The sequence below is a fragment of the Nyctibius grandis genome, chromosome 4 (genome assembly GCF_013368605.1).
Source record: "Nyctibius grandis isolate bNycGra1 chromosome 4, bNycGra1.pri, whole genome shotgun sequence".
Lineage (NCBI taxonomy): Eukaryota > Metazoa > Chordata > Aves > Nyctibiiformes > Nyctibiidae > Nyctibius > Nyctibius grandis.
Genome location: NC_090661.1, coordinates 38,874,260 through 38,898,955, shown reverse-complemented (window position 1 = coordinate 38,898,955; position 24,696 = coordinate 38,874,260). Strand labels below are relative to the sequence as shown.

Here is a 24,696-nt window from a genome sequence, read left to right as displayed (position 1 = left end):
GATTTTAACCACTGCTTCCCTTAACTATATTTTCATTTCTCCAACAACCACTACTTAACAACAATGCAGCCTTAGCCATCCACAGAACTTAAATGCTTATTTTGGCTCCTTCACTCTAGATCTCAGTTCCTACAATACCCTTCTAGTTTTAACAAAGGAAATCTCTCTTGTGTACATTGAAAATGTTGATCCAAAGATCTTTTCATTAGCCCAGTGATTAAGTGGGGTTTTTTAAGTGAGACATGTGTGGAGCTGCTTTCTTATCCTTCCCTCCCTGCAATTTTTTCTTTCTACTACAACCTTCCATCCCTCCACCAGATTTCTGTTTCCTCTGTCACTCCAAATGGCTTTTCCAATGACACTGTGACTCAAATGGACATGGAAAGAAGAAGAGAGAGGGACAAGAGCTGGATTCCAGATCTGAAGGCACAACCCTTGATGGCTGTGGGTAACTGGATTTCAGGCAGGCAGTGCTCGGGGTTATACCGGAGGGATGGGGCTGCAGGGAATGGTGCTGGGAGCACAGATACTGAGCTGTCATCTGGAATGAGGGAAATCAGGATGACAGCAGTGGAAAGGAGCTGTGCAGGAAGCAAGGAATGATGCTGGAATAAGGAAGGGGCCAGAGGCTGGGTGACTGAAACAAGCTGGAAGTTGCTAGGGGGTCCAGCCTGCTTACTGTTACTATTTTCTCTTACAGTTCCCTCCGATCCTTGATGCTCACTAGAGCCACTCCTCTGGTTATCACTGAAATAATTTGGTTATTCTGAAACATACTCAATTTCTCTTTCTCTTCATAATTCAAGAAGTTCCTAAAAGACAATTGTTACCGTCAATAATACGACAAGAAGTCCTCTAAAGTCCAGGTGTGTCAAACCCTGTGGCCTTATCTCAAACAAAGCTTTGATCAACTCTGTGCCCATATCCTGCTCTTAGAAGTAAACCTTTTGTGCCATATAAACACATCCAGAGAACAATTTTCACACTTCTCTTTATATTATGTTCTGTTAGCTTCAATTTATTTTGTCCTAAACAATTTACCCGATCCCTTTTGTGCTTTACAGAGTACTGACATCAAATATGTAGAATGATTCAACTGAGGTTGCTGAACAGTATTATTTATGTAGAGGCTATTTACCAGACATCACTAGAATGCTAATAATTTTTGGTGCTCTAAGGAAAAACTTCGGCAGTTATGATGCATATGATTTAGTCACTCAATCTTAACATACCACCATTTTGCTACTAAAGGCAGAATATTCACCAAACAGAAATGTAGAGTCTAAAACCCATCTTTAAAACATAATTAGTTCTGTGGTTTATAATGTCTAGTTTACAAGAAATGAGTTCTGAACTGCACTCTTTTGTTTGCACAAACAAACTCCTTTTTCCATGGATGACAGAAGCAGAACAATTTCAATTGAGACACCATTCGTTCTTATTAAGTAATCTGTAGGTTGCTATTGATTCAGGCCTTTAGCCACTGCTTGAAATGCAGTTCAAGAATAATAAAATACTTTTGGTTTGGCTGACTTAGTTTACTTGCAGAAAACAGACAATTATTTCATGTCATGGTATCTGACAGAACTGTCTGTAGTAGTATTGGGATACCAAAAAATAAACAAAACCACACAAGTAAGGGATATACTACTTAGACTTAAATATAGATGCCTTCAGAGTAAAGCTACTGTGTTCTGGCTTCCAGACAGAAAGGCAGTACCTTACAGCATCTGACAGGCTGCTCCCAAGAAAATTTTAAGAGATGTAAAAACTACATTTCCTGTTTTCACCAATTCTATGGAATAAGTGAGGGAGAAGTACAACTGTTGTAAAATTTATCAGTCATTTTACAAAGTTCTTCCAAATTTCAAACTTTACTATTTCCTTATTCTGACAGTAAAGGAACAATTCTCCTAATACCATGCCAGCTGGTGCTGCTCCTCCAATACAAAATCTCTATTTCCATTAACAGGACAATTGTATTTTCAGGGCAGGACAATTCCTCCCTCTGGTTCCTTGTAACAGAAATGTTTGATACATCTTTTTCTCTGCTTTGCTGTGTACACAAACCCTTACTAATCAAAAAAGTATGCATAGCCTGAAGAAAACTTCAGTTCCTCTGTCTGAAACTCCTATTGATAAAATGATAGTGAAATTGGAACATCTGTCTGCTAATAACATCTCATTCCCACTGATATTTTATTTTTTTCCAAAGCATTTTTAGATTGTGTTGTGGCACACATTACTTCACTGGCTAATATTTTTTTTCTCTTTCTGATACTTTCATTAAGGAATATGATCTGATAAGCACAGCATAAGTTTGATGAACATCCTCTAGGATTGCTTGATGCTCCTCTAGGATGTTTTTTCTTAAACATTTCTAAAACTGTTAGGCAGTTAACTTTTCATAGGACTATGCGTAGGCAGCAATCCATTTTTAAGCTATGGCTTGAACAATGAAAAAGTGACATGGGCCAGACACTAGTAACAGCCTAAAAGCAAGCAACCTCATCAGTATTTTTCATGTAGCTAAGAAAGTACTGCCTAGTCATCTCAGTAAGTGGAAAAAATAAAAGACTCAATAAAGAGGGGCTGGTATGTATAATAACTACAGAAGACCTAAAAGATTCTATCTGCGAAGAGGAAAAGCTTCAAAGAACTGTCAAACACCACCAATCTGCCCTCAAATCATATATATTACAAAAAAGAGAGCACATACGCTTCATGGTCATGGTCCATGTCACAGTCACATAGCAAAAAACAGAACTGAAGGAAACAATCTGAATTGAATTCAGATTCAATACACTTGGTCTTGGAGGAGTAGTAAACACTATTTAAGAGGGTCCTTTATTAATAAATCAAGGTTGAATGTGTAAGCTTCTAAGTAAAGCCTACATCTTTGCTTAGAAAGACAAGTGTCTCATGCCAAGACTGAAAGTGAAGGCAAATAGAAGGAAAGTTTCAGGTGCATTTTTCCTTCTGCTGTGACAATATTAACATATGCTATGCTTCCAAGCCATGTATTTCCCCGAGAAATCATAATAATTACGTTATATTAAATTATATAGCAATTATGTAGTTACTACTCTTTTTCACTTATTTGTGGAGAAGTTATGTTTTATTTACAAGATTTGTGGCCATTACCTTTTTAACCCTTGCAGGGTGTTCCATAGCTATTTAAGAAAAAATGGTACATACATAATAGAAATGATTTATGATATCACTATAAATCATTAAATCATTACATGATATAAATCATGTGCAAATTATTATGCTGGTAGAGATGATCTATGGTCAACCAATAAACAGGCATGCCCCAATCTGGTCTTGGAAGTTCAGCTGAATAATAAGCAATAATTAGCAGTAAAAACTGCTAAACTCCGTTGTCATGACAATATTGCTTGTAAGAAAGAGTAGTGAAAAAACCTCAACAGAACAACTCACAAAAAGTTGAAGTAAAATGCCCAGTTCCTATTATGTAAAAATATACGGGCAGAGGTAATTCAAATAAGGTATTGTTCACATTTTTGTTGGAGGAATTGACTGCTCTTAAAGAGTTCTTTAACATATTGCTTTGGGGAATTAGGACAAAGTTAGTGATGAATATAACTCTCTATTAAGCAATTTTCTTTCTCAATTGTGCACAACCACTTATGAGCCAGAACATAACAGCTCAATCAAACCTTATTATATCAGCTTTACTTGAACCCCTCTCAAATGTACTGAGAAAATTCTGGTATTACGACAAGAGTTAGGAGGAAAGAAAAAGACAACCCAGAAAGAAGAAAATGGATATCACAGCTACCTTTTTACATTCTCGTAATTTCTTTTGCCATATAGAGCGAGCAATAGGAACGTGCTTGCTGTCAGTTACATAGCAGCTGGCTGTGATGATGTGGTGGAGCGCAGCCTTCTGGCTCATAGCTTGAAGAACTTGCTCAACATGACGAAGGGAAACTATGGCCTCAGTCCGTATGCCACCACTAACAAGATGCATCGTACAAGGTACTAGAGCAATCTGTCCAGCACAGTAGAGAACATCTCCAACCTAGAAAAAAATAAAAATAAGTAAATAAGGTTCTGGGAGTGTATAGAAGGCAAGGCATTTTCTCTTTTCCAGGTAGTTTCTTTCAATGGTACTGTTCTTCGCCATCATTTGTCACAAATGGAGCAAACAGGCCAGTCTAAAGATAGTTTTTGACAGAGATTTAAGTACAATATAGAAACACAGCACTGCAATAATCTTTAATCTAACAGTTAATACATGGATGTATGTGTCAGCCCAAAACAATAACATCTGATGTTACTGACTGTTACAGCTGCTGGATCACACTGAGGCCCCAACATGGTTGAATATGTTCATACTTTCTTTTTTTGAGTGATGATGCACACTGTCTTCAGTTCAGTGCTATTTTTTTTAACTTCTAAGTCTTAAATTAAGCTTTGTTTTATAGAAGTATATATAAGAAAGTATAAGTATATATTTGTAATGTCTTCAGCAAACTAACTTAAAAATACTATAAAAATAATACTGCAGAACAGCTAAAAGACTGTGTACGAAAAAACTCACTATAATCTACCAGAGGATAAAAGGTAATTGCAGATTGAAAATAAGATGCAGAAGAATGTCACTAGACCAAACATATGGGTTCACCTTTTGAAAATGGAATTAAATGGGTGGCCAGATATACCATCAATATGTGTTTAAAGCTGAGCTGCAATGCAGTTACTTTAGGCTGATTTTCCAAAGTCTTCCTGGCAACACTCTGAAGACCTACTTTTTTAATAGCAGCCAGCAAAGGAAACATTTATTCTTACTATTCAGACATCTCAAAGATTTATTATAAAATCTTCATGTAAATATCAAAACTTTTCATCCTCTTATGCTGCACTTCTTTAGAAAGTCTGTACATTTCCTGATCAGTGAAGCAGTAAATTTTATTCAATATCAAAAGAAAACTAAGTATAGAAGCGGGAAGTAAGGTGGGCGTAAACAGCTTTGAAGTCAGCACAGGAAGCATTTTGCTAGGAGAAAAAAGAGGGAAAATGGACTGTGTAAGGAATCTTTAGGAAGAACTTATTTTAAGTATAAGCTTATACTTACTGTATAAACTGTAAAAATTCCTCAGAATTAAGAATAATTAAAAAAGAAATCTGTGTCCCTGAAGACATGACAATCAAACCATGTGACAGACCCATATGCAACTCCAAATCTGTCCTCATAACTGTCTGTGTCTCACAAAAGACTCACACATGTAAGTATTGGAAGAGCATCTTACACAATTTGGCATACAAGTTCTATGATTAGCAGCTGAAGAGGGGGAGGAGGCAGAGAGGAAACATATATATCAACTGACACCCATCAACTATTTAAATTGTTTAAAATATCTGAAATATTGTTTTGATAATGCTATATATAATCCTGAATTTGGAAAAAAATATGCAAGTAATATTTTAGCTTATAGAAACAAATGGTCTTTTTTTTTACAGTGCTATTTTAAAATATGTGCCATTGAACAAGGGAGTCCAGCCAGCTACCAACTGGCATGCTGACAAGATGAGAAACAAATTCAGGAAGATATGATTCAGAGGGGCTCAGGTTTGTTTTTAAAGTAAGCCACTCATTTTCACCTCTGCAAAAAGAAATCCATGCATTAGTCAAAAAGTCCAATACAGGTAGTTTATACTTCTACAGAAAAAAAATCACACTGGCAATATTTCTTCCTTTTTTCCCTGTTGGGCTGCTGGTTTTCCATGCATCACCCATGTTAATTATTAGGTAGACAGAAGAGCTGTTCAACCAGTTTACTTCCCCTATTCTTGAACAGATTGTTTGAGACATAATATGAATACTAATTAATGACAAAATATCTGTCAGTGTTTTGAAATACGGACCAAGATAGCACTTTCTTAAAAGTATCCTGGATAGTTCTGATACAATTAGCCCCACCGGTCATAAGCAAGGTCAAAAAGAACCTCTGAAGGATTTGAGCAAAATTGGCACCGCTTTTGGCTCAGATTCAGCGGGAATTTTGCAGCGTTCTTTAAAAAACAATTTAAAAAATCCCTCTGTTCCTAACATACTTGTTTGTTTCTTAACACGTAATTAATAGAAAAACAGTGTTCCTAACATGCCACCATGTTATGGAAGGGTGGATGCAAGGGGGAAAGAAGGAAAAAGGGTCAAAACAAAGCCACAGGTTTGAGGCAACTGTATTTCAGGGGGACTTAATTTAGGATAAGGGAAGGAGGAAGGATGTTTTTCTTCTCTTTCCCAGTGACTTGGTCATGAAAAGCAAGCACAAATAAACAATCAGCAGGGGCAAAGCAGCAGACCAGTACAAACACTGTTTTAGCACATTTCAAGAGGTTGTCTTGAGGATGTCTGAAGCATTTTACAGAAAATTGTTAGCAGAGTAAAAAGCATTTAAAACAGGGAAGACGTATTATCTTGTTCACAGTACTGAAATCTTACAACGGGAGATGTCACAATGTATGGTGTCAGTCCTTGTGAAAGTATTCTGCAAAACCCTGCTAGAACCTTGCAACAGTTTATCTTTTTGGAGCATCTACAAGGATAACAGAAGATCTTTCAGGCTATAGATTCACAGTGTATCAAGTCTGAAGGACTCACATATCCAGTAAACCCAGCATAGAAACAAAACTACAATATAATGGATGTGTATTTATACACTCGGTGTCTCAGCTTACACTGATGATTTGATTTTCACTGCAGCCCATACACATATCTCCAGTGCTAAAATTTCATTAAATATTTGACAAACCAAAAATAAAAAAACCTTGTACTGCTGAGATGCTCACATGTACCAATTTATGTCCAATACAGCTCCACAGCAGTAAGCAGTTTATAAATGGGGCCTCATGCGATTCCACATTTCTTCCCCTTTTATTTTCATTTGTATCACTGCAAGTTAAATGAAAGGTGAGTCTTAATAAGCTAACATAATAGTTTAGCAGCTGTTTTGCTCACTTAGCACAACCGTAAATAATCAAGGGAATTCAGTGGACAATCGGTACCTCAGAGTATGCAATCCATACTCTCACAGATAGCAATGCTAAGCTCTTATTTGAGAATTACTACTTCTTATAATGTAGCTGTGCTGCAAGAATTGAGTATAATATAGAGCTAGATCACAGCTAATACAGAGGGAATACACTATAGTAGCAAATTATTATTTTATTTCGCCTTTTTTTTAAGCTGCATTCACTTTTTAGGAAAGCAGAAAGAAAGCATCTATAGTACCATGGAAAGGAAAAGTCAGAAGAACGCTCAGTGCCACTTTGAACCAGTCTATCCCATGAGAAAGTTTTTAACAGTATTATAAGTTACCAAAAGGACACAACATCTCTCCCACAAAATAGAATCCAGGAAAAGAAAACAATGAGAAAACTAGACTTAATTGGACATAAGGACTAACTTAAGCTGCTAATTATCAAGAGACAGCTATAATTATTGTTACTTACAAAGAAACAGAATAGGATACCTATAGATTTGCACTGAGTTGTTTAAAGGCAAACAGCAACTATGGAAACTTTATGAAACTTTTCCTGCTGGTGTTATTAAAACTTCCTAGTGATTAACTGGCATAATACAAAAATTGCAGAGAATTTCTAAGGGAGACATTTCAACCATTCACCCGCAGGTATTTAGGCCAATGTTAATAGTTGCACCATATGAACAACCAAGTGTTTCTTGGAAAGGATGGAGTCAATATGCAATCAGCCAAATCTTTGTTACGAATGCAGTTTGGTGCCTGAGTGACTGCTGCCCTTTAACAGGTCAGGGTGCACAAAAGATTCGGTGACCTCCTGACCTAACAGTGAAACAACCCACCATTATGTTCAGTCAATGTAAATAAGCATAACTGACAACGCGCTAATAGGCTGCCTCTCTGGTCAGCCATGTGTACCTCTGACCTTAATGAAGACTTAAATCAATTAATACTCCAGGCAATAAAGACCTCTGGCTGATTAAGTTAGATAGAAATCGTCTTTTCTAACAGGATTAAAGCTGTAATGTGGTGAACTTTTTATTTAATATATGATAATCCTTTCTTCCTAGGGCCCTCTTCTTTTAGCTAATGACAGCAAATTGCTTTTTGCAATGTGATATCTTTCATTCAACTACCTAGTGTGAATAAAGTTTTAAAGGTACCATTTAGACAACAGTAATTGAAAAGCTTTGAGTTCACACTATGAACACAAATTCTATTTGACTAACATTGTTCTAATACACCACAACCTTCAACATGATCACATGTTTTCTTGAACTGTTATAAATTTGTAGTCTAAAAATTCCACAAATTAGTTGATCACACACAGTTTAGTTTTATAGAGGCTTTCGAAAAAAAATATATTCCTAAATGAAAAATAAAAAAAGGTTTTGATTATCTTTGACTAAAAAAATTGACACTTTACAAGAATCCACTTTGCAAAACTTCGTAAGAATAAGTCGTAAAACACTTGCATATCATACTCAAAACTCCAGAACTTCCCTTTAAATAAAATTAATATTTTTTCCTAGTTAGGTCAAAAAAGTATAATTAATCAATAGCATATTAATGCTATCATCTTGAAATAGCTGTAACATTTCCACAATTTTCAGAGATTTATAACTCAGTTTTCAAATGCAGTGACTCCAGTCTGCTAATCCTCATTTTGGGATGGAGCTTCTTATGTTTCAAAACGTATTTGATCACCTAAGCTACAAGACTACAAAATACCCATCTTTTTGCATTGTTCTTCACCATTAAAGTTTATTTTATCCAAGTGTGATTTAAATTTTGAACTTATATATTTGTGGGTTGAAAATTCATGGAAGATTTTTTATCAAGAACTGAAATAAAATACTGCAATTTCAAGGATGCCAAATTAGGCTGTATAATGTTTTTTTATCCGCAGTTTAGCAAAATTAAGATACACCGTCCTGCAAAGTCATATTTGACACTGAGCACAGTGTCATAATGCTATCAAAACACCTAAAACTTCTGTGCATTTCCTAAATGGAAATTATGCCAAAGTGAAGTATCATGTCATGCAGTATGCATACACTGAGCTAGAAACTTGCAGTTCTTTAAAAAGGCTTCTAACTCAACAATGCATCTGAAGAACCCACAATATTGTTATGAATACTAAATCAACTTCAAAAAACTACATCCGAATACCTCCTATTCATTCTCCATGCTGCCCAACTGTAAACACCTCTGCAATCCTCTAAAAACCAAATAATTCAAATTGAGCCTTTAGGCTGTGCTGTATTTCACAAAATCACAGAATCACAGAATGTTAGGGAATGGAAGGGACCTCGAAAGATCATCTAGTCCAATCCCCCTGCCAGAGCAGGATTGCCTAGACCATATCACACAGGAACGCGTCCAGGCGGGTTTTGAATGTCTCCAGAGAAGGAGACTCCACAACCTCTCTGGGCAGCCTGTTCCAGTGTTCGGTCACCCTCACCGTAAAGAAGTTTTTCCTCATATTTATGTGGAACCTCCTGTGTTCCAGCTTGCACCCATTGCCCCTTGTCCTGTCAAGGGATGTCACTGAGAAGAGCCTGGCTCCATCCTCATGACACCTGCCCTTTACATATTTATAAACATCAATGAGGTCACCCCTCAGTCTCCTCTTCTCTAAGCTAAAGAGACCCACCTCCCTCAGCCTCTCCTCATAAGGGAGATGTTCCACCCCCTTAATCATCTTCGTGGCTCTGCGCTGGACTCTCTCTAGCAGTTCCCTGTCCTTCTTGAACTGAGGGGCCCAGAACTGGACACAATATTCCAGATGCGGCCTCACCAGGGCAGAGTAGAGGGGTTTACAGCAAGCAATCTCATATAACACATTCCTGAAGGTCTGTAATACCTTGAAGTTTAACAAAATGCTATATGCACAGACTTGAGAGAGATGATCAGGTCAGAAAGCTTAAGAGAAGGTAAGATCAAAGTTTCAGCTTGAAAACCATTTTTTAAAAACTGCTCTGTCCTATCACAGAAAATTGTAATACTTGTGTACATATTTTTGGCAATGTGTTGGTTATATTTAAATCTCGATCAATGCCAAATCAATTTTATTTTGCTCTACAACTGATGGAAATACAAACCATACACTTCTGATTTACAGAAGACAAAGATTCAGAAACTGAAATGTTCACAACAAAGACACCCCAAAAGCTGTCATTCACATTCCAAGAGAGTATGAGACACAAAACAAAAATAAACCTATCTTTTGAAGTCAGCAAAACATCTGCGAAAGGTTGCAATAAAGTGGGTGAAAAAGGCTTGCCATCTAATACGTCCATGTGGGCATGACAGCTAGTCTGAAATCTTCTCCAGGACCCTTATTTTGGTCCACTTGGGATCTCCAATACACAGAGAGGAAATTAAGAAAATGGAGGAAAAATATTCTTTACTTACTATGCATATTTTGGCCAATGTCCTGTACTGGCACACAAGGTACATACAGAATCACAGAATCACGGAATATTAGGGATTGGAAGGGACCTCGAAAGATCATCTAGTCCAATCCCTCTGACGGAGCAGGATTACCTAGATCATATCACACAGGAACGCCTCCAGGCGGGTTTTGAATGTCTCCAGAGAAGGAGACTCCACAACCTCTCTGGGCAGCCTGTTCCAGTGTTCGGTCACCCTCACCGTAAAGAAGTTTTTCCTCATATTTATGTGGAACCTCCTGTGTTCCAGCTTGCACCCATTGCCCCTTGTCCTGTCAAGGGATGTCACTGAGAAGAGCCTGGCTCCATCCTCATGACACTTGCCCTTCACATATTTATAAACATTAATGAGGACACCCCTCAGTCTCCTCCAAGCTAAAGAGACACAGCTCCCTCAGCCTCTCCTCATAAGGGAGATGTTCCACTCTCTTAATCATCTTCGTGGCTCTGCGCTGGACTCTCTCTAGCAGTTCCCTGTCCTTCTTGAACTGAGGGGCCCAGAACTGGACACAATATTCCAGATGCGGCCTCACCAGGGCAGAGTAGAGGGGGAGGAGAACCTCTCTCGACCTGCTAACCACACTCCTTCTAATACACCCCAGGATGCCATTGGCCTTCTTGGCCACAAGGGCACATTGCTGCCTCATGGTCATCCTGCTATCCACTAGGACCCCCAGGTCCCTTTCCCCCACGCTGCTCTCCAACAGGTCTGTCCCCAACTTGTACTTACACATGGGGTTGTTCTTGCCCAGATGCAGGACTCTACACTTGCCCTTGTTATATTTCATTAAATTTCTCCCCGCCCAACTCTCCAGCCTGTCTAGGTCTCTCTGAATGGCAGCACAGCCTTCTGGTGTGTCAGCCACTCCTCCCAGTTTTGTGTCATCAGCGAACTGGCTGACAGTGCACTCTATTCCCTCATCCAAGTCATTAATGAATATATTGAATAGTACTGGTCCCAGTACCGACCCTTGAGGGACTCCGCTAGACACAGGCCTCCAACTGGACTCTGTCCCATTGACTACCACTCTCTGGCTTCTTTCCTTCAGCCAGTTCACAGTCCACCTCACTACCCAATCATCCAGACCACACTTCCTCAGTTTAGCTGCAAGATGCTGTGGGAGACTGTTCCTTTATGGAAAATTATAGTAGACAGTTCAAAGACTTAACTGCCACAGAGCATAAATTGTTCTCCACATCCTAAAGGATGTTTCTTCCTAAGTAGAAAAAGAGCAGCCTCCCTACTTGAAAATGAGCAAGTTAACAAGAGTATTAACTTTTGATGCATTTCTTCCTTGGGACAGTGGAAGTCTAGTCTTCATAACTATTAATCTGTCACCTTTTACAAAGCCTACCATTTCCTCTCAAGCTTTGGAAAAAAAATCACAAGTTCTCACACAACCACATTATCAAAATCTGCCAACTGTTAAAAATTGCAGAACACTCAGCTTTATGAACATACCTTATCTAAAAGATGGAGTAAAACCTCCAAACTGATTATCATTTGCTCATTTCTTATTCATATCACTTTGAATAAAGATGCCAAACAAAACAAATGAAAAAAAAGAACAAAGATTAGTCTATTCCACAACAATTGGGATGGGGAATGAAAGACTTAATCAAATCCGTATTTACCAAGAAAAGTAAAGGCATATTCAGGGTTCAGAAAAACAAGGTGGAAAAGACAATATCCAAAAGTGTAAAGCGATGCAAATGACCCAATGTGGACATGGACTACTGAGCAATGGATACCTCATTTTTAGAAAATGCATATTATATTCACCACAGTCAATTGTGTTTTTTAATTAATTATATATGCATAGATAACAGAGGATAATGGTTGTAACTCATCTGGATTCTTAAAATATCTGATACTGCATATTTGGAAATTATTTTTAACTCTCCTAATTATAAATGCTGTTAACAAGCTGATAGTCTGTAAGGAGAGGGTAATGAAAATGCCAGTGTACTGAAGTGGGGTGCAGTAGGGATTGGTATTAGGCCTGATTTTGTTTAACATCTTCATTAAGTCAATGGAAGAAGGGATTAACAGCATGGTAATGAAACCCACAGAGGATACTAAATTAGAATGTGTACCAGTAGAAATAATAAAAATGGACACAGATACATTTGAAATAAAAGGCAGGAAATAGAAAACGAGGCTTAACTTAGGAGAAATGAAAACTCATGCCAGGACATACGGCAAAAATATTTTGAAATACAGGTATTCATAGTAAGGTAGAAAACTGGACTGCAGAAGTGCTGAAGAGTTTATATTAAATCATAACTGCTCTTACTAGAAGCAAGTTCAGCATAAGAGAAAAGAAGATATAGTCTCTGTTCTCATGAAACAGGTCGAATTCATCAGATCTACCAAATACTTGTTCCAGGATAAGTAACACCTACCTTTGGCTAATGAAAGACTGAAATTTTCTAAACTGTTAGAAAGTGGTACCATACCCTTCAGGAAAGGAATGATTTCCGTATTTCAAAATGAATGCTGTAAAAGATCAGGTGATATCAAAGTTTCAGATTATTCAGAGCTGATGAAGTACTTTTTTCCAGAAGTTTTTACATTTCATCATTAACACTGATTTTCAGTTTACAGGCTAGCATAGCTGCATTTAAAGTATGAAAAGCATTTTAATCTGACAGGGTAAAGATATAGAAATTCAAAAAAATTCCCCTCTGTTAAATGGAAAATGTCTAAACCTTACATGAGGTTACATAAGTATTCATTTAGGGTTCCCACAGAGTTCATTTCTGGTTTTGCTATTTATGATTATTATCCTAAATTTTTTCTGATAAGGATAGCTTTATGATATATCAGCATTCTTTCTTTGTCAGTTCTGTATTAAAAAAAAAAGATATAGCTAGCATGTTCACATGGCATTCATCCCTCCTTGATTTCTACATTTTTCTCTATCTACGCTTACAGTTCTAGGGGACTAGAGAGCATACATAATAAGAGAGAGAGGTTATACAGTAATTGTACCCACACACACAATATCTAAAGGAAGATAAAGAAAAAAGATGTGATGTGATATCCTTACATATCTATATGTGTTTATATTACATACTTTGTCTCTACTTTTATCCTTAACTAGACAATCTATTTAGAAAGGGATCTCATAATATCCTTCCCACATTAACTGAAGTTTCTACTGAGAATGTCCACTTAGAGTAAACTAAATCATGAGTTAAACTATCATTTCAGTGATAAAGCAGTCCAAGAAGGCAAAGTAAAAATTTCTCGGTTGAAGTTTGTACTAGCAATAAGGGTGCTACCACTTAAGGCTGTACTACTGTTCTGGAACAGAGCATCCAAGGAGAATCAAGATTGCAGTCATAAAAGCCTATGAAGAGTGAGTTGATTTTTTTCTGTTCCTACCTGTCTTTACAATCCTTACTCATGCCAACTGTCGAACAGGTTAGTGTGATTATAAAAAGAAGGATAGCTAGGCAGAGAAAATACTCTGTATTGAAAGGTGAAAGCTGTTCATCACATGACAGTAATTCACAGTGTATGAAACACATTAACACCGTGACATTATATTCTTACAGAAAAGATTTTGTTCCCAGCCATCACTTGCCTTAATATTCTTACTTGAAATAAGCTTTTCATGAATGTCACTGGCTTCTTTAAGATACTGGTTTGCGACAACTGTGAGACAGGAAAGAAGCAGTTCCTTAAAAACAAGAATCAGTTAACTGAAAACAGTCAACTGTAATAACAGCATTATTAAGCTAAAAGTGATAGTTCTCATTCTGTCCATATAGTGTGGTTTCGTACTTTACCTATCCTCTATGTAAACCCTGCCTCACATGAATTTTACTTATATCTACGACTACCTAAACAATAATCAACATTAAACCACTTTAATGTATGTCAAAGATTATTTAGTGCAGAGGTTCAATTTATAACAGACATACCCACCATTTCCCAGAGGAAATGAAAGGAGACTTGTTCATGCAACTAGACGTACATGTACAGTATACATAATAGTAATGCATATAGAATATAACACACACAATATACAGTATTTATTACAATCTTTTACCTATTTATTCATATTGCAGTGATAATACTTTCTTAACAGAATACCTTTCTCTAGGGAGCCAACTTCCAATGTAAAAATGTAAGTCAAGTTCTGATTATACTTACAGAAACTGAAACTTGCAACAAAGATCTACAAATATACTTAATATTCTTGGCCAAACTAATGTCATATTATCTTTTCTGCATCATCAATTAAATGAAACTTGACAAAGAGATGAGTTCGGGTATTAGGAACCCCATGGTATCAGCTGCAAAACCCAGCAGTACAGGAAGAATCCATAGTTAAAATTCTGTGTTCTGAGCAGCAAGACATGACCCAATCTATAAATTTAAAGAATTTGTAATTTGACAGTGACAATGTGTTATACATTCTCATATAAACTGAAACACAAAGTTCATGAAGTGCAATCTAAGGAAAAAAATGCATTAGGAAAGTAATGCCCTTGTTACATGCATGCAATTGCCTATCCTAAAATCTAAAGATTCCTAACAGTTAGAAGAAAATTAAATTAATGGAAATTAGAGAAAGACAGCAACAATCTCAGAAATACACTAAATACGCTAATTGAAACACATTTTCACAACTTTTATTTGTTGTACCCTTAAACACTGACCTTCTATCAGAATTGCAGTATGGACAACATCCCTATATAAAATACCACTAAATCCCTATATGTGCAATCAGGCAGATTTTACTATGAACCTTTCAGAGGGCATATTTTCTCTTAGATCGGCAGCACTTCATGATAAGAAGTTGCCTATTGCCTACATGGTAACTTGTAGCATTCAAAAATTAAGTTTCTGTAACAAATCATATTTAAATTCTGTGTTTGTTATAACTGTACTGTAACTGTATTATAATTATATTCTATGCTGTAATACATATTCATTTGGGTATGGAGTTAGAATCTTGCATTATACATTTTCTTATTTTTTTCTGTTTTTTTTTTTTTTTTTTTGTACATTCACCTCGTTCTCTTATAATACTTATTTTCATGGAATTTTCTAGATGACTTAAAAGGATAAAAGTTAGGAACTGGAAATTGCAGTATATTAGTAACTGATAGATTACTAATAAAATACGTATCTTGTGTTCTGCTAACCGAGCTGCAGTCATGTTTCTATCCATCTTACATCACAAAGTGAGGTCAAGAGCCAGTGCTTGCAAAATTACCATGTGCTTAGCCCTTTTTGTTTGCATTATTAATAAAAGGAGTTATTCTGGCTAGTAAAAACTAATTGGAGAGTCAAACCCTCTGATATAAAAATGGGCACAAAGCAAAGCATTAAAACTAAAAGGGGGTAAATAAGAGGAAGCATTAAAACTAAAAGGGCAGAATGCAGTAAGGCGTAATCCAGCAATTAGGTTAATCAGCTGCAATATTGCAGAGATCCAGGTTCCAATCCCTTCTTTGGTATCTTTCTTTTGCCCAGTACTGGCAGTGCTCTTGCAGCAATGGGCAGTTCAGGAAGCACATCTCTCTCTTCTACTGGAACTGTTCTAATTTGTTTAAATAAACTCATGTTCTTGGACCAAGACTCTGTTCTGCTTCTTTATGAGTATTTTAATCAGTATGCTAGAAGTTAGTCTAGCATGGAAAGATCCCTCTCTATAACAAAAAGTATTAGTAAGGATCTGAAAAAGCTTTACAATGAACTTTAAATCAAAATTGATACAATCCTGATTTATGATTTCTACCTTGATAATCCAACATTATCCAAAAAGAAACAACCTATTGAAATTCCAAGTACTCTAAACTGCTATGAGATGGGCATTGTTACCTTCTAGCTTTTTGAAATATTAAGCATTTAGCAATATGAAAGATACTTAACATAGAATGAGACTTACACTGCAGAACATTCAGACTAAGATGATCCTGTACGAACACAATTTTTGTGAAATATTTGTTACTTCAAAAGAAGTAAGATGATAAAATAGAAATCATGTTGGGAATGTAGATTTAATTACATTTTTGAAAATAAAATAAAAATACTTAGAGAAGCCTAATGCGAACGTGAGATGCGATCAAGAAGTTCTTTGAAGTCTAATGGCTAAAACTTACTTAAGCACAGAAAGGATGAATTAGAAACAATATCAATGACATTATTATCAGAAAATCTTTGAACTTTTTGTTTGAATTTTATAAATAACCAGAGTACCTCTTCAAAAACAGAGGCTGTATCAAAGTCTACAAATTATGCTGAGAACAGCTTAAACATCTAATTTTGCTTTTTAAGCTTAGGAAAATTATATGTGCTTCACTGAAAATATGACCTTGTATGACAATACGAATATCTAATATTTTGCCTTTTCAGCCCAACAGAAAAAGCTTCTAATTATCAGCTAAACAGTGCACAGTATTTGAAAAGTATGCAAAAATGCCAAAATTTCCAATGATGGAAACTGTCTTGTATAAATTTTACGCTCTATTTACATGACATATAAGACTGAAGTTGCATGACTTCATTCACTGTTCATCTATTAGTTTTAAGTAATGTTGTAGAGTTTTGTGAAAAGATTGGGTTTTGTTGTTAAAAAAGTTTGGCTTAAATTCAACCAGACAGAATTATTTGTTATGAAGTCCAGTGAAGTACAGTTAACACACAGCATCTTTCAATGTGTGATTCCAGAGTTTGTGTTTGTCAATATAACTGTTCACAGCATGTAACTCCAAACCTCAGGGTTTCTGCCATTCAGGCCTGAAAGAGTTAAATCTTATAGCTCTTCAACAGAAAAACAATTACATGTTCTTGCAGAAAAATATCACATGCTGATAGTGAATAATTAAATGCTCAAACCAAAGAGAAATGAACTATTTCTGTGACGTATGTTTTAAACTTCTAATAGCTAGTCTGATTCTTCAGAATAACAGCTGTATTAGAATCAGGAAGGACACTAATCGGGAATGAAGAAGGGTATGAAAAAATAATGCATGTAATATGAAGAAAGGTGAAGAAAGAGTAATTCCTACTGATATTTTTATTTGTTGTTTGTAATGTTAACCCACAGTGTCATGGATGTTTACATAAAGGAATGTTATTCATTGTACACCCTGACCTTGTAAGGTGATATAATGCTTTGATTTTGTGCAAAATTGCAGGACTTGGCCCTGGATGCAGAACAAGATAATGGTGAAATTCAAATGAAATAAGCCCTTTAAACACCATCAGAGAACAATAAATCAGCTCAACACCTTCCCAACACAGGAAATTGAGAGTTAACCAGTGTACCCAATTTTAAATTTTTTTTAAAGGAGGAATAAATCTTCTATAGGGAGATGGTTTGATAGACCTTTGAAGGTCTTCAAAACTCTCACTAATATGTTATTCTCTAAAAAATATTCCCATAATTCTGCTGTCTCCCATCATTCCTTGCCTCGAGATTCATCTGTCGACTTTGATGCACCTTTAAAGTTCCCCTCCAAGCCTAAAAACCATGACTACAGACCACAGAAGAGAAGTCTTTGCTTTGAAACTATCTGATCAATCAGAAGATCATTTACCTGCAAGCATTATTTGGTGAAGCTAAAGCGGCACATCAACCAGCAGCATCTGAAGGCTGAGGCAGCAAAACGTCAACAACAAATTGTCATTGGCATTCCATTTATGAACCTTCAAACAGCATCAGATCTTTTCCATGGGAAACCAGATCAGGTCAGACTGGAGCTGAATATTTTTTAACAAGCTAACCATCAAAAGAACTTACGTTTTGAATAAAAAGGCTATCATTTGTTGATTTGAATATCAAAGGGATCCACTGCAAACTCCCAGTCTAGAAAAACCTCCCTAAGCTACACCAGACAGGTGTTTAATAATCTATTATTAAGGCACTATTTTAGGTTACTCAGAATCATAAAAAATAGCTGTAACTGTGAAGCTGCAAATGGGACTGCACAAAGAAATGAATGTTATTAACATACTATTAACAATTCAAAAGAATGAGTTGACATACCAATCAAACTTGTTAATTGACTGTCAATGGCCTGTCCCTGAATATACAACATGACTGCATTATATATTTCAAATGCTGACAGGAAGACAGTTTCATTTGCATTAACTTCATAAACTGATCAACAACCAAACTGCCACATACATTTATAATGGGAAGCTGAATCATTTCAATATTCATGCAGCTCTGTAATTGTAAATTAGGTGCTGGCAAACAATACAATACTGTACATACTCTAAAATATCCTAAATTTCTCTGACCTACTTTCTTTTTTATTTTAAAAGAGCCATGGAGAAAAGTTGTCTCTTACAGAGATGATTATTACTTTAATTTATGGTTCATGCCTTAGGCAAAATTTGTTTGCAACCTAGTTTGCAACCATAGTTTATAACTCTACTCTAGATGCATAACTGGTCTGCAATATATGAGGCACGCAAGGTGATGTAAAATTTTTCTTGCTTTAGTTCTGTGAAGTGTAAATGCCATTAAAATACAGAGTAAATCTGTAAAAAAAAGTGAATGAAAATCTGTACTATTTCCCTGCTATGACATAAAGCAGATGTCAGCACTGAAACCACTGAAATTTTCTAATTAGGCTTTGAAACATGTAATTTAAAGTGGAAACTATTGTTCTTCCACATCCTTCCCTATGTCCTAGAATTTCTTGCCCTCAGAGGTCCTGTCTATGTAAAGTATGTTTCCTAAAAATATCTTGTAATTATACCCATTCAGTTTCATTGGGATTGACAGCGATAGCAGCTGAAATGGCTGTGATAGTGCTGCCATTTTAGCCAAATGATTAGTCAGACATACCCTGAGCAAAGTCACAAATCACAGGAGTTGAGAGCAGAAGTGCTTGTGGCTCTTCCATATTTCTGCACATATTTATCAATCCAGTGGAAATGACCAAGGGCTGATAATAGTAGGAAAACGACAGAAAGAATTCCCAGGAAAAGACACAGCCCAACATTCTTCTCTTTTCCCATTTAGGATCTCCTCCTGCAACATTTACTATCCCGCACTTCTGCTTTCTGAAAAATACTGTTCTAGCTAACCTAACAGAGAAGCCTTCAAATGATGTCATTAATGACTCCATGTATTAGTGTCTATTCCTATGGTTTAACCTTATAGGGTAGATATGAAAGAAGAAACTTGTTTTTATTTGTTCATGAAGTGCTATAGGCATATTTATCACTGTTTATATAGAAACAATAATATCTCAGTCACTTTGAGAACTGGAGAAATGAAGCTAAGCAGAAATGTCGCAAATGAGGATTAAGTCACGAAGGGTCTGGAAGTGTCCCACTGAAGGCTAAGTAGTAATGGATCAAAAATTCTGAAGTTGTCAGGTCAGTCATATTCCTTCTGTATCTGTATGACCCAGAGGAAGTATAAGCAAGTTTTAAACACCTCAACTGTAAATGCACGTTGTCTTCTTTTCCCCTCTTTTATTATTACTACTTCCCTGGCTTTAAAGTTATTGCAAGAGCCTAGCACTATAATACACCAGCATAACCATACAGGTATCATACAAACATCCAATAAACCTGTAGTCATGACAATCTTCTCCTGCATTTCCTTTCAGATAATGCATACTAGAGGACAATTTCTGTGAGCTGCTATATTTTAGACTTTATTGTTTGTAGTATAGATGTGACTGAGAAGCAAAAAATATTCACATTTTAGCAACTGCAATTGAAGAGTAGAAAGAGTAACAAATGGAAATACAAAACGTTTAGAAAAGCTGAATATAGTGGAGCCACTGGGGTGATGGCAGTCCCGAATCATCCTAACCACTAATCAAACTAGATATTAGCTTTGATATCTTCCCTGAAGTATAAGCTGAGTAACTGTCATACTGAATAACATCATATGATGGGTACTGCTAAGTTCTTACACTGACAAAACAGGGATCATTAAAGCTTCAACATTCTTTCAGGTAATCAGTGTAATATAAGCAGTATGTGATTAAAAGCACTTAAGACATGAAAAATGTCAAGGTAAAGAACAGCTCATTACTCAAAGGATGTAGTATCTATAAAACCAGCCATCTTAGAAGGAGCTGGTCATTTATTACTGGTGCTAATAGTAACACACAACTACTGTGAATTCAGTAATTCATGCTCCAAGATTTATAAACTTTGATCATAAAATATATACATATATACAGTTGAAATATATGCACATATACATATTTCTGTAACAGAAATGATGTGATGTATGTTCATGTTTCAAAAAGACACTTGGTTAGCTTTAAGAAGTTACAGTTTGTCTGCACTGCTTCAAAATTTACATTTGAAATAGTCACATTCTAATTTACTCAAATACACATTTTCAACGAAATTTTCACTATCTTGGCTGAAATCTTCCTGACTCTCAATAGCCTGTGGCCAGCATAGTCTTGGTAGGTGGGGATAAAAACTTGGGACAAATGAAATTTTCTATCATGCAGATAAAGTCCCATCCATGTGGGAAATGGTGATTTCTTGGTGATCAGCGTGAGACTAGAGAACTAATTTGGACACAAAACCTGATTATCAGAGAACTCATGATCAGTACCTTTTAATTGGAAGACAGGCTTCTCAAATTTCGCTGTCTTTAGAAAGTTCACAAAACATTATGGACATTTTATAAGACAAAAAGGATAAGTCAAACACTTCCAAACAGTACACAGCTGCACATATACCGTTTGTTGTGGATGAGGATGGTGAGTACAAGAACTGTGTACCCAGTGTTTTTGCTGAATGCATTACTGTCAGTTGCTCAGTGATTAATGGTAAAATCAGGACTTGTATTACACTGTACTGCAGAGGTAGAAGGGTTCAAGCAACTAATCTCATTCCAAGTTCATAACTGAACAATGAGCAGCTTAACACAAACCTGTCTGTATTTGCTATTTTTTATAAAGAAAAATTGAGATGAACAAATAAAAAATTTATTGTAACTTACTGAGAAAATATTCAGTAGATTAAATGCCTAACAAAAATATTCTAGCTTGTATTACAGTCCCGTTTCCATTCCCACAGAAGAAACATCATTCTGAGATCTGCTTTAGTCTGAATTACTATTATGGTTCTTAAAAATACAGTAAATAAAAATCTAAGTGGTTCATCCAGCTGGATTGAAAAGAAGAAAATATTAAAGGGGTAAGGTGTTCCATATTCCTGAGCATTTGCGCAGTATCAGTGTCTATTTTGTGTGGGAAAGTACAACAATATTAGCATTGGCTTATACTTCTCACATACATGTGCCAAGGAGAATGCAAGAGGAAAAAGGAGCAATTCCATAAAGCTAGAATATGATTTGCATTAAACATATAGTTCTAACATTAGTCTAATTATTGAGAAACTATAGGAGTAGCATAACAAGGAAGCTAATTTATTGATTATTTCAACTTTAGTTTTAGTATTACTGTACAGGGAGATATATAAACAAATACATATACATAATATTAACATATCAGAGATGAAAACTTAAGAACTGATCAGGAAACACCAAAAATCAGGATACATATGGAAACTTTATGTATATTTGATTGTCAGTGAAATATACATGCATTGGTGTTATAAATGTACATTTATATTTAAGAATATAAACCTGAACTTATTTGCAGGATGCTCAGAGTTATGACAAACACATTAAAACAACCAGCATTAACAGACTTTTGCAATGCTTTATTCCTTAACTTTGATGTTAGAAGAATTTTTGTTTTTCAAGAAAGCTGGTGCTTTCTTGATATTGCTTTCCGATTGCTATACTTAATCTTAGTATGTAAAGGGATCTTTCCTGAGAGGAGTTACAAAAAAGCAACTTCGAAGTTTCTGCCTGCAGCCACCTCTTATTTACGCTATGTGACTCTGTAACACTTTTCCCGCTGAAGATTCTGCAACTCACTGCATAGGTAGAGTGATTTTTTAAATTTTTCTGAAATTTGCTCAACCATTATGGGAAGCAATATATCTCAGGCATTTAAAGGATAAAGTTGAGAGAATGAATGTTTTGTAACCACAGAAAACTCACCATCATCCAGTCTTTACCTAATGTCTACATTTCATTTATAGAATTCAAATTTATTGCTACCTTTTCAGAATTTAGGAAAAAAACCAACCTTGCAGATTTGTTACTGTTACAAAGAAGAAAGCTGGAACTTCACACAATGTGAGCTGCAGACAGACTTGACTGAAATTCTTCAGGCACTTCCTCACACACAGAATAAGATCTGACAGATTCCTTCACATGAGGGAAAGGCCCAGAAAGAAAATGTTTGGTGAATGTTTAGTAATCTATCCATTTAAGGAATATTCAAAGCCCTTCCATCCCACCAGCAGAAGACTGCTGCTACCGTCTCCAGAGGACTCAGTCCCAACTAAACATACATTGTTATAAATCTCTCTTTTTAACTTTATGTGCTCTTTGTCCAATGGCTGAGATCAATCTAATAACTCCAGAAATAATACACATTTGATAACATTTGTCAAAGTCCAATTTAGCATGACTAAAATTCACTTATCTACCAAGAAAATTATAACAAATTAAACCAGCAGAAAATAAAATCAAGTGTGTCTCATCCAAGTGTTTGTCACAGAACAGTTGCACTGTTTGTAAGCCACATTAGTTGCATGACCCCAACATGACAAAAAGTAAATCAAATATTTTTCCATAATACAGTTGCAGTTAGCGCTAATATATTATTTACTACACTCATCCCAGCCTTCACAGGAATCCCATCCTGTTCAATTGTCATTATTATAATTACTCCCTTTCCACAAAGGCAGGGAACTGGCACATATGCAGAGAAGCAAACAGAAGCCTCTTCTGCTGCTGGATTAGTCTCAATATTGCCCATCTTGTTTACTGGGTATTTGACCTTCATAGGAGCAGTTCTCAGGTTGCCCCTTAATGAGAGAAAAATCTTATTAACATTTAGGGCTTTTAATGTCTGATTTTCCAAAGCAGGAAGGTCATTGCAATTTCTTCCTTTGATATACTCATGACTTTTACTGCCATGAAATCAGACTGCTGTACAAGTCTAGCATGTTACAGACTTTGAAGTGGCATTGATCTTCTGTATCAGCTCTGATCAACCTTAGATTGCCAAGACAGTGAAGAGGGCTTCTTTCTTCTCTACAGCCTAAGAGGATTTCTTTCCATCATAGAGGCGTTTCTATCATAGAGGTGTTTGTCTGTCCTAACTGGTAAAATATGGATGAACCTAATGAAGATAATTACCTCTAGATATATAAAATGCATACGTTAGATCTCAATAGAATTAGTCTGCTGTCTTCCTTCTACAAAACCAAGTATGCTATGTAATTTACAATGCCTCATTCAACCAATTCAAACTCTAGCCATTATAAAGCAAAACAATAGTATAAGTGTACACTTTTTTTTTTTAAGGTAAAGCATATAGTTAAAAAGTTTACTACATCCCTGTGAGGAATATAATACCAATGATGTAACAACAACAACAACAACACACAGAAATAAAAATCACCAGGAAACAACTGTCTTACTATTTCCGTCTAAGATAAGTATATGGCAAAAAACATGGTGCAACAATCCAATTTCCTGCTTACACCATGTATCTCGTAACTCATGAGGCCTACATAGTATATGGATGTGCTGTGTAACCATTTAGTTTCCAGAAACCTTCCACAGTGCTCAGAATTTGTTTCAGTGTTGAACCGTTTAGTTTCTTTATGTCTTAACAATTCATGCTGCATTTTTCAATGCAAAAACCTACCTTATCAGACTGAGAGTAGTAGTCAGTAATGTGAAAACTACTATTTCCTATACACCAAAAGTACCCCTAGAAATAAGGTGCCTAGGTTACTCGTTCAACTCAAATGTTCTAGAATTTTAGCCTTAGACTGCTAAAACCTTCTTCATTCTGTGCTGAACAGAAACTGTTTGAAGTCTTACAGAGACACCTCTATCGAGGCTCTCAATGACCACTGAGAATTTTGATCTGGAAGCCCACAGACAAACAATCCATAGTCCACCTTGAGACATTTAAGAAACAAGTCTGTCCCTCTGCAATATGTGTGTTTGTGTATGCATACATACATATGTACATACAGAAATAAAAACAAGCATACTATCAACACTAACTTTATATACCATGTATATTCTGATTATATATTAAAGTACTTTCAAAAAACAAAGAATATAGAGACAACAGGAAGACTTTCAAGCACTTCAGTGATCTGCGCAGAATAA

At 36.0% G+C, this 24,696-nt stretch overlaps 1 protein-coding gene across 6 annotated transcripts in view; it reads right to left on the bottom strand.

The window, feature by feature from the left end:
* The window catches only part of DPH6 (diphthamine biosynthesis 6), a 240,397-nt gene that overhangs the window by 77,915 nt on the left and 137,786 nt on the right, over positions 1-24,696 (bottom strand). For all 6 annotated transcript variants that reach the window (XM_068398495.1, XM_068398501.1, XM_068398500.1 and 3 more), the window contains one exon: positions 3,806-4,048. In XM_068398495.1, coding sequence (XP_068254596.1) covers positions 3,806-4,048 — 243 coding nt within the window. The remainder of the gene's footprint in view (positions 1-3,805; positions 4,049-24,696) is intronic.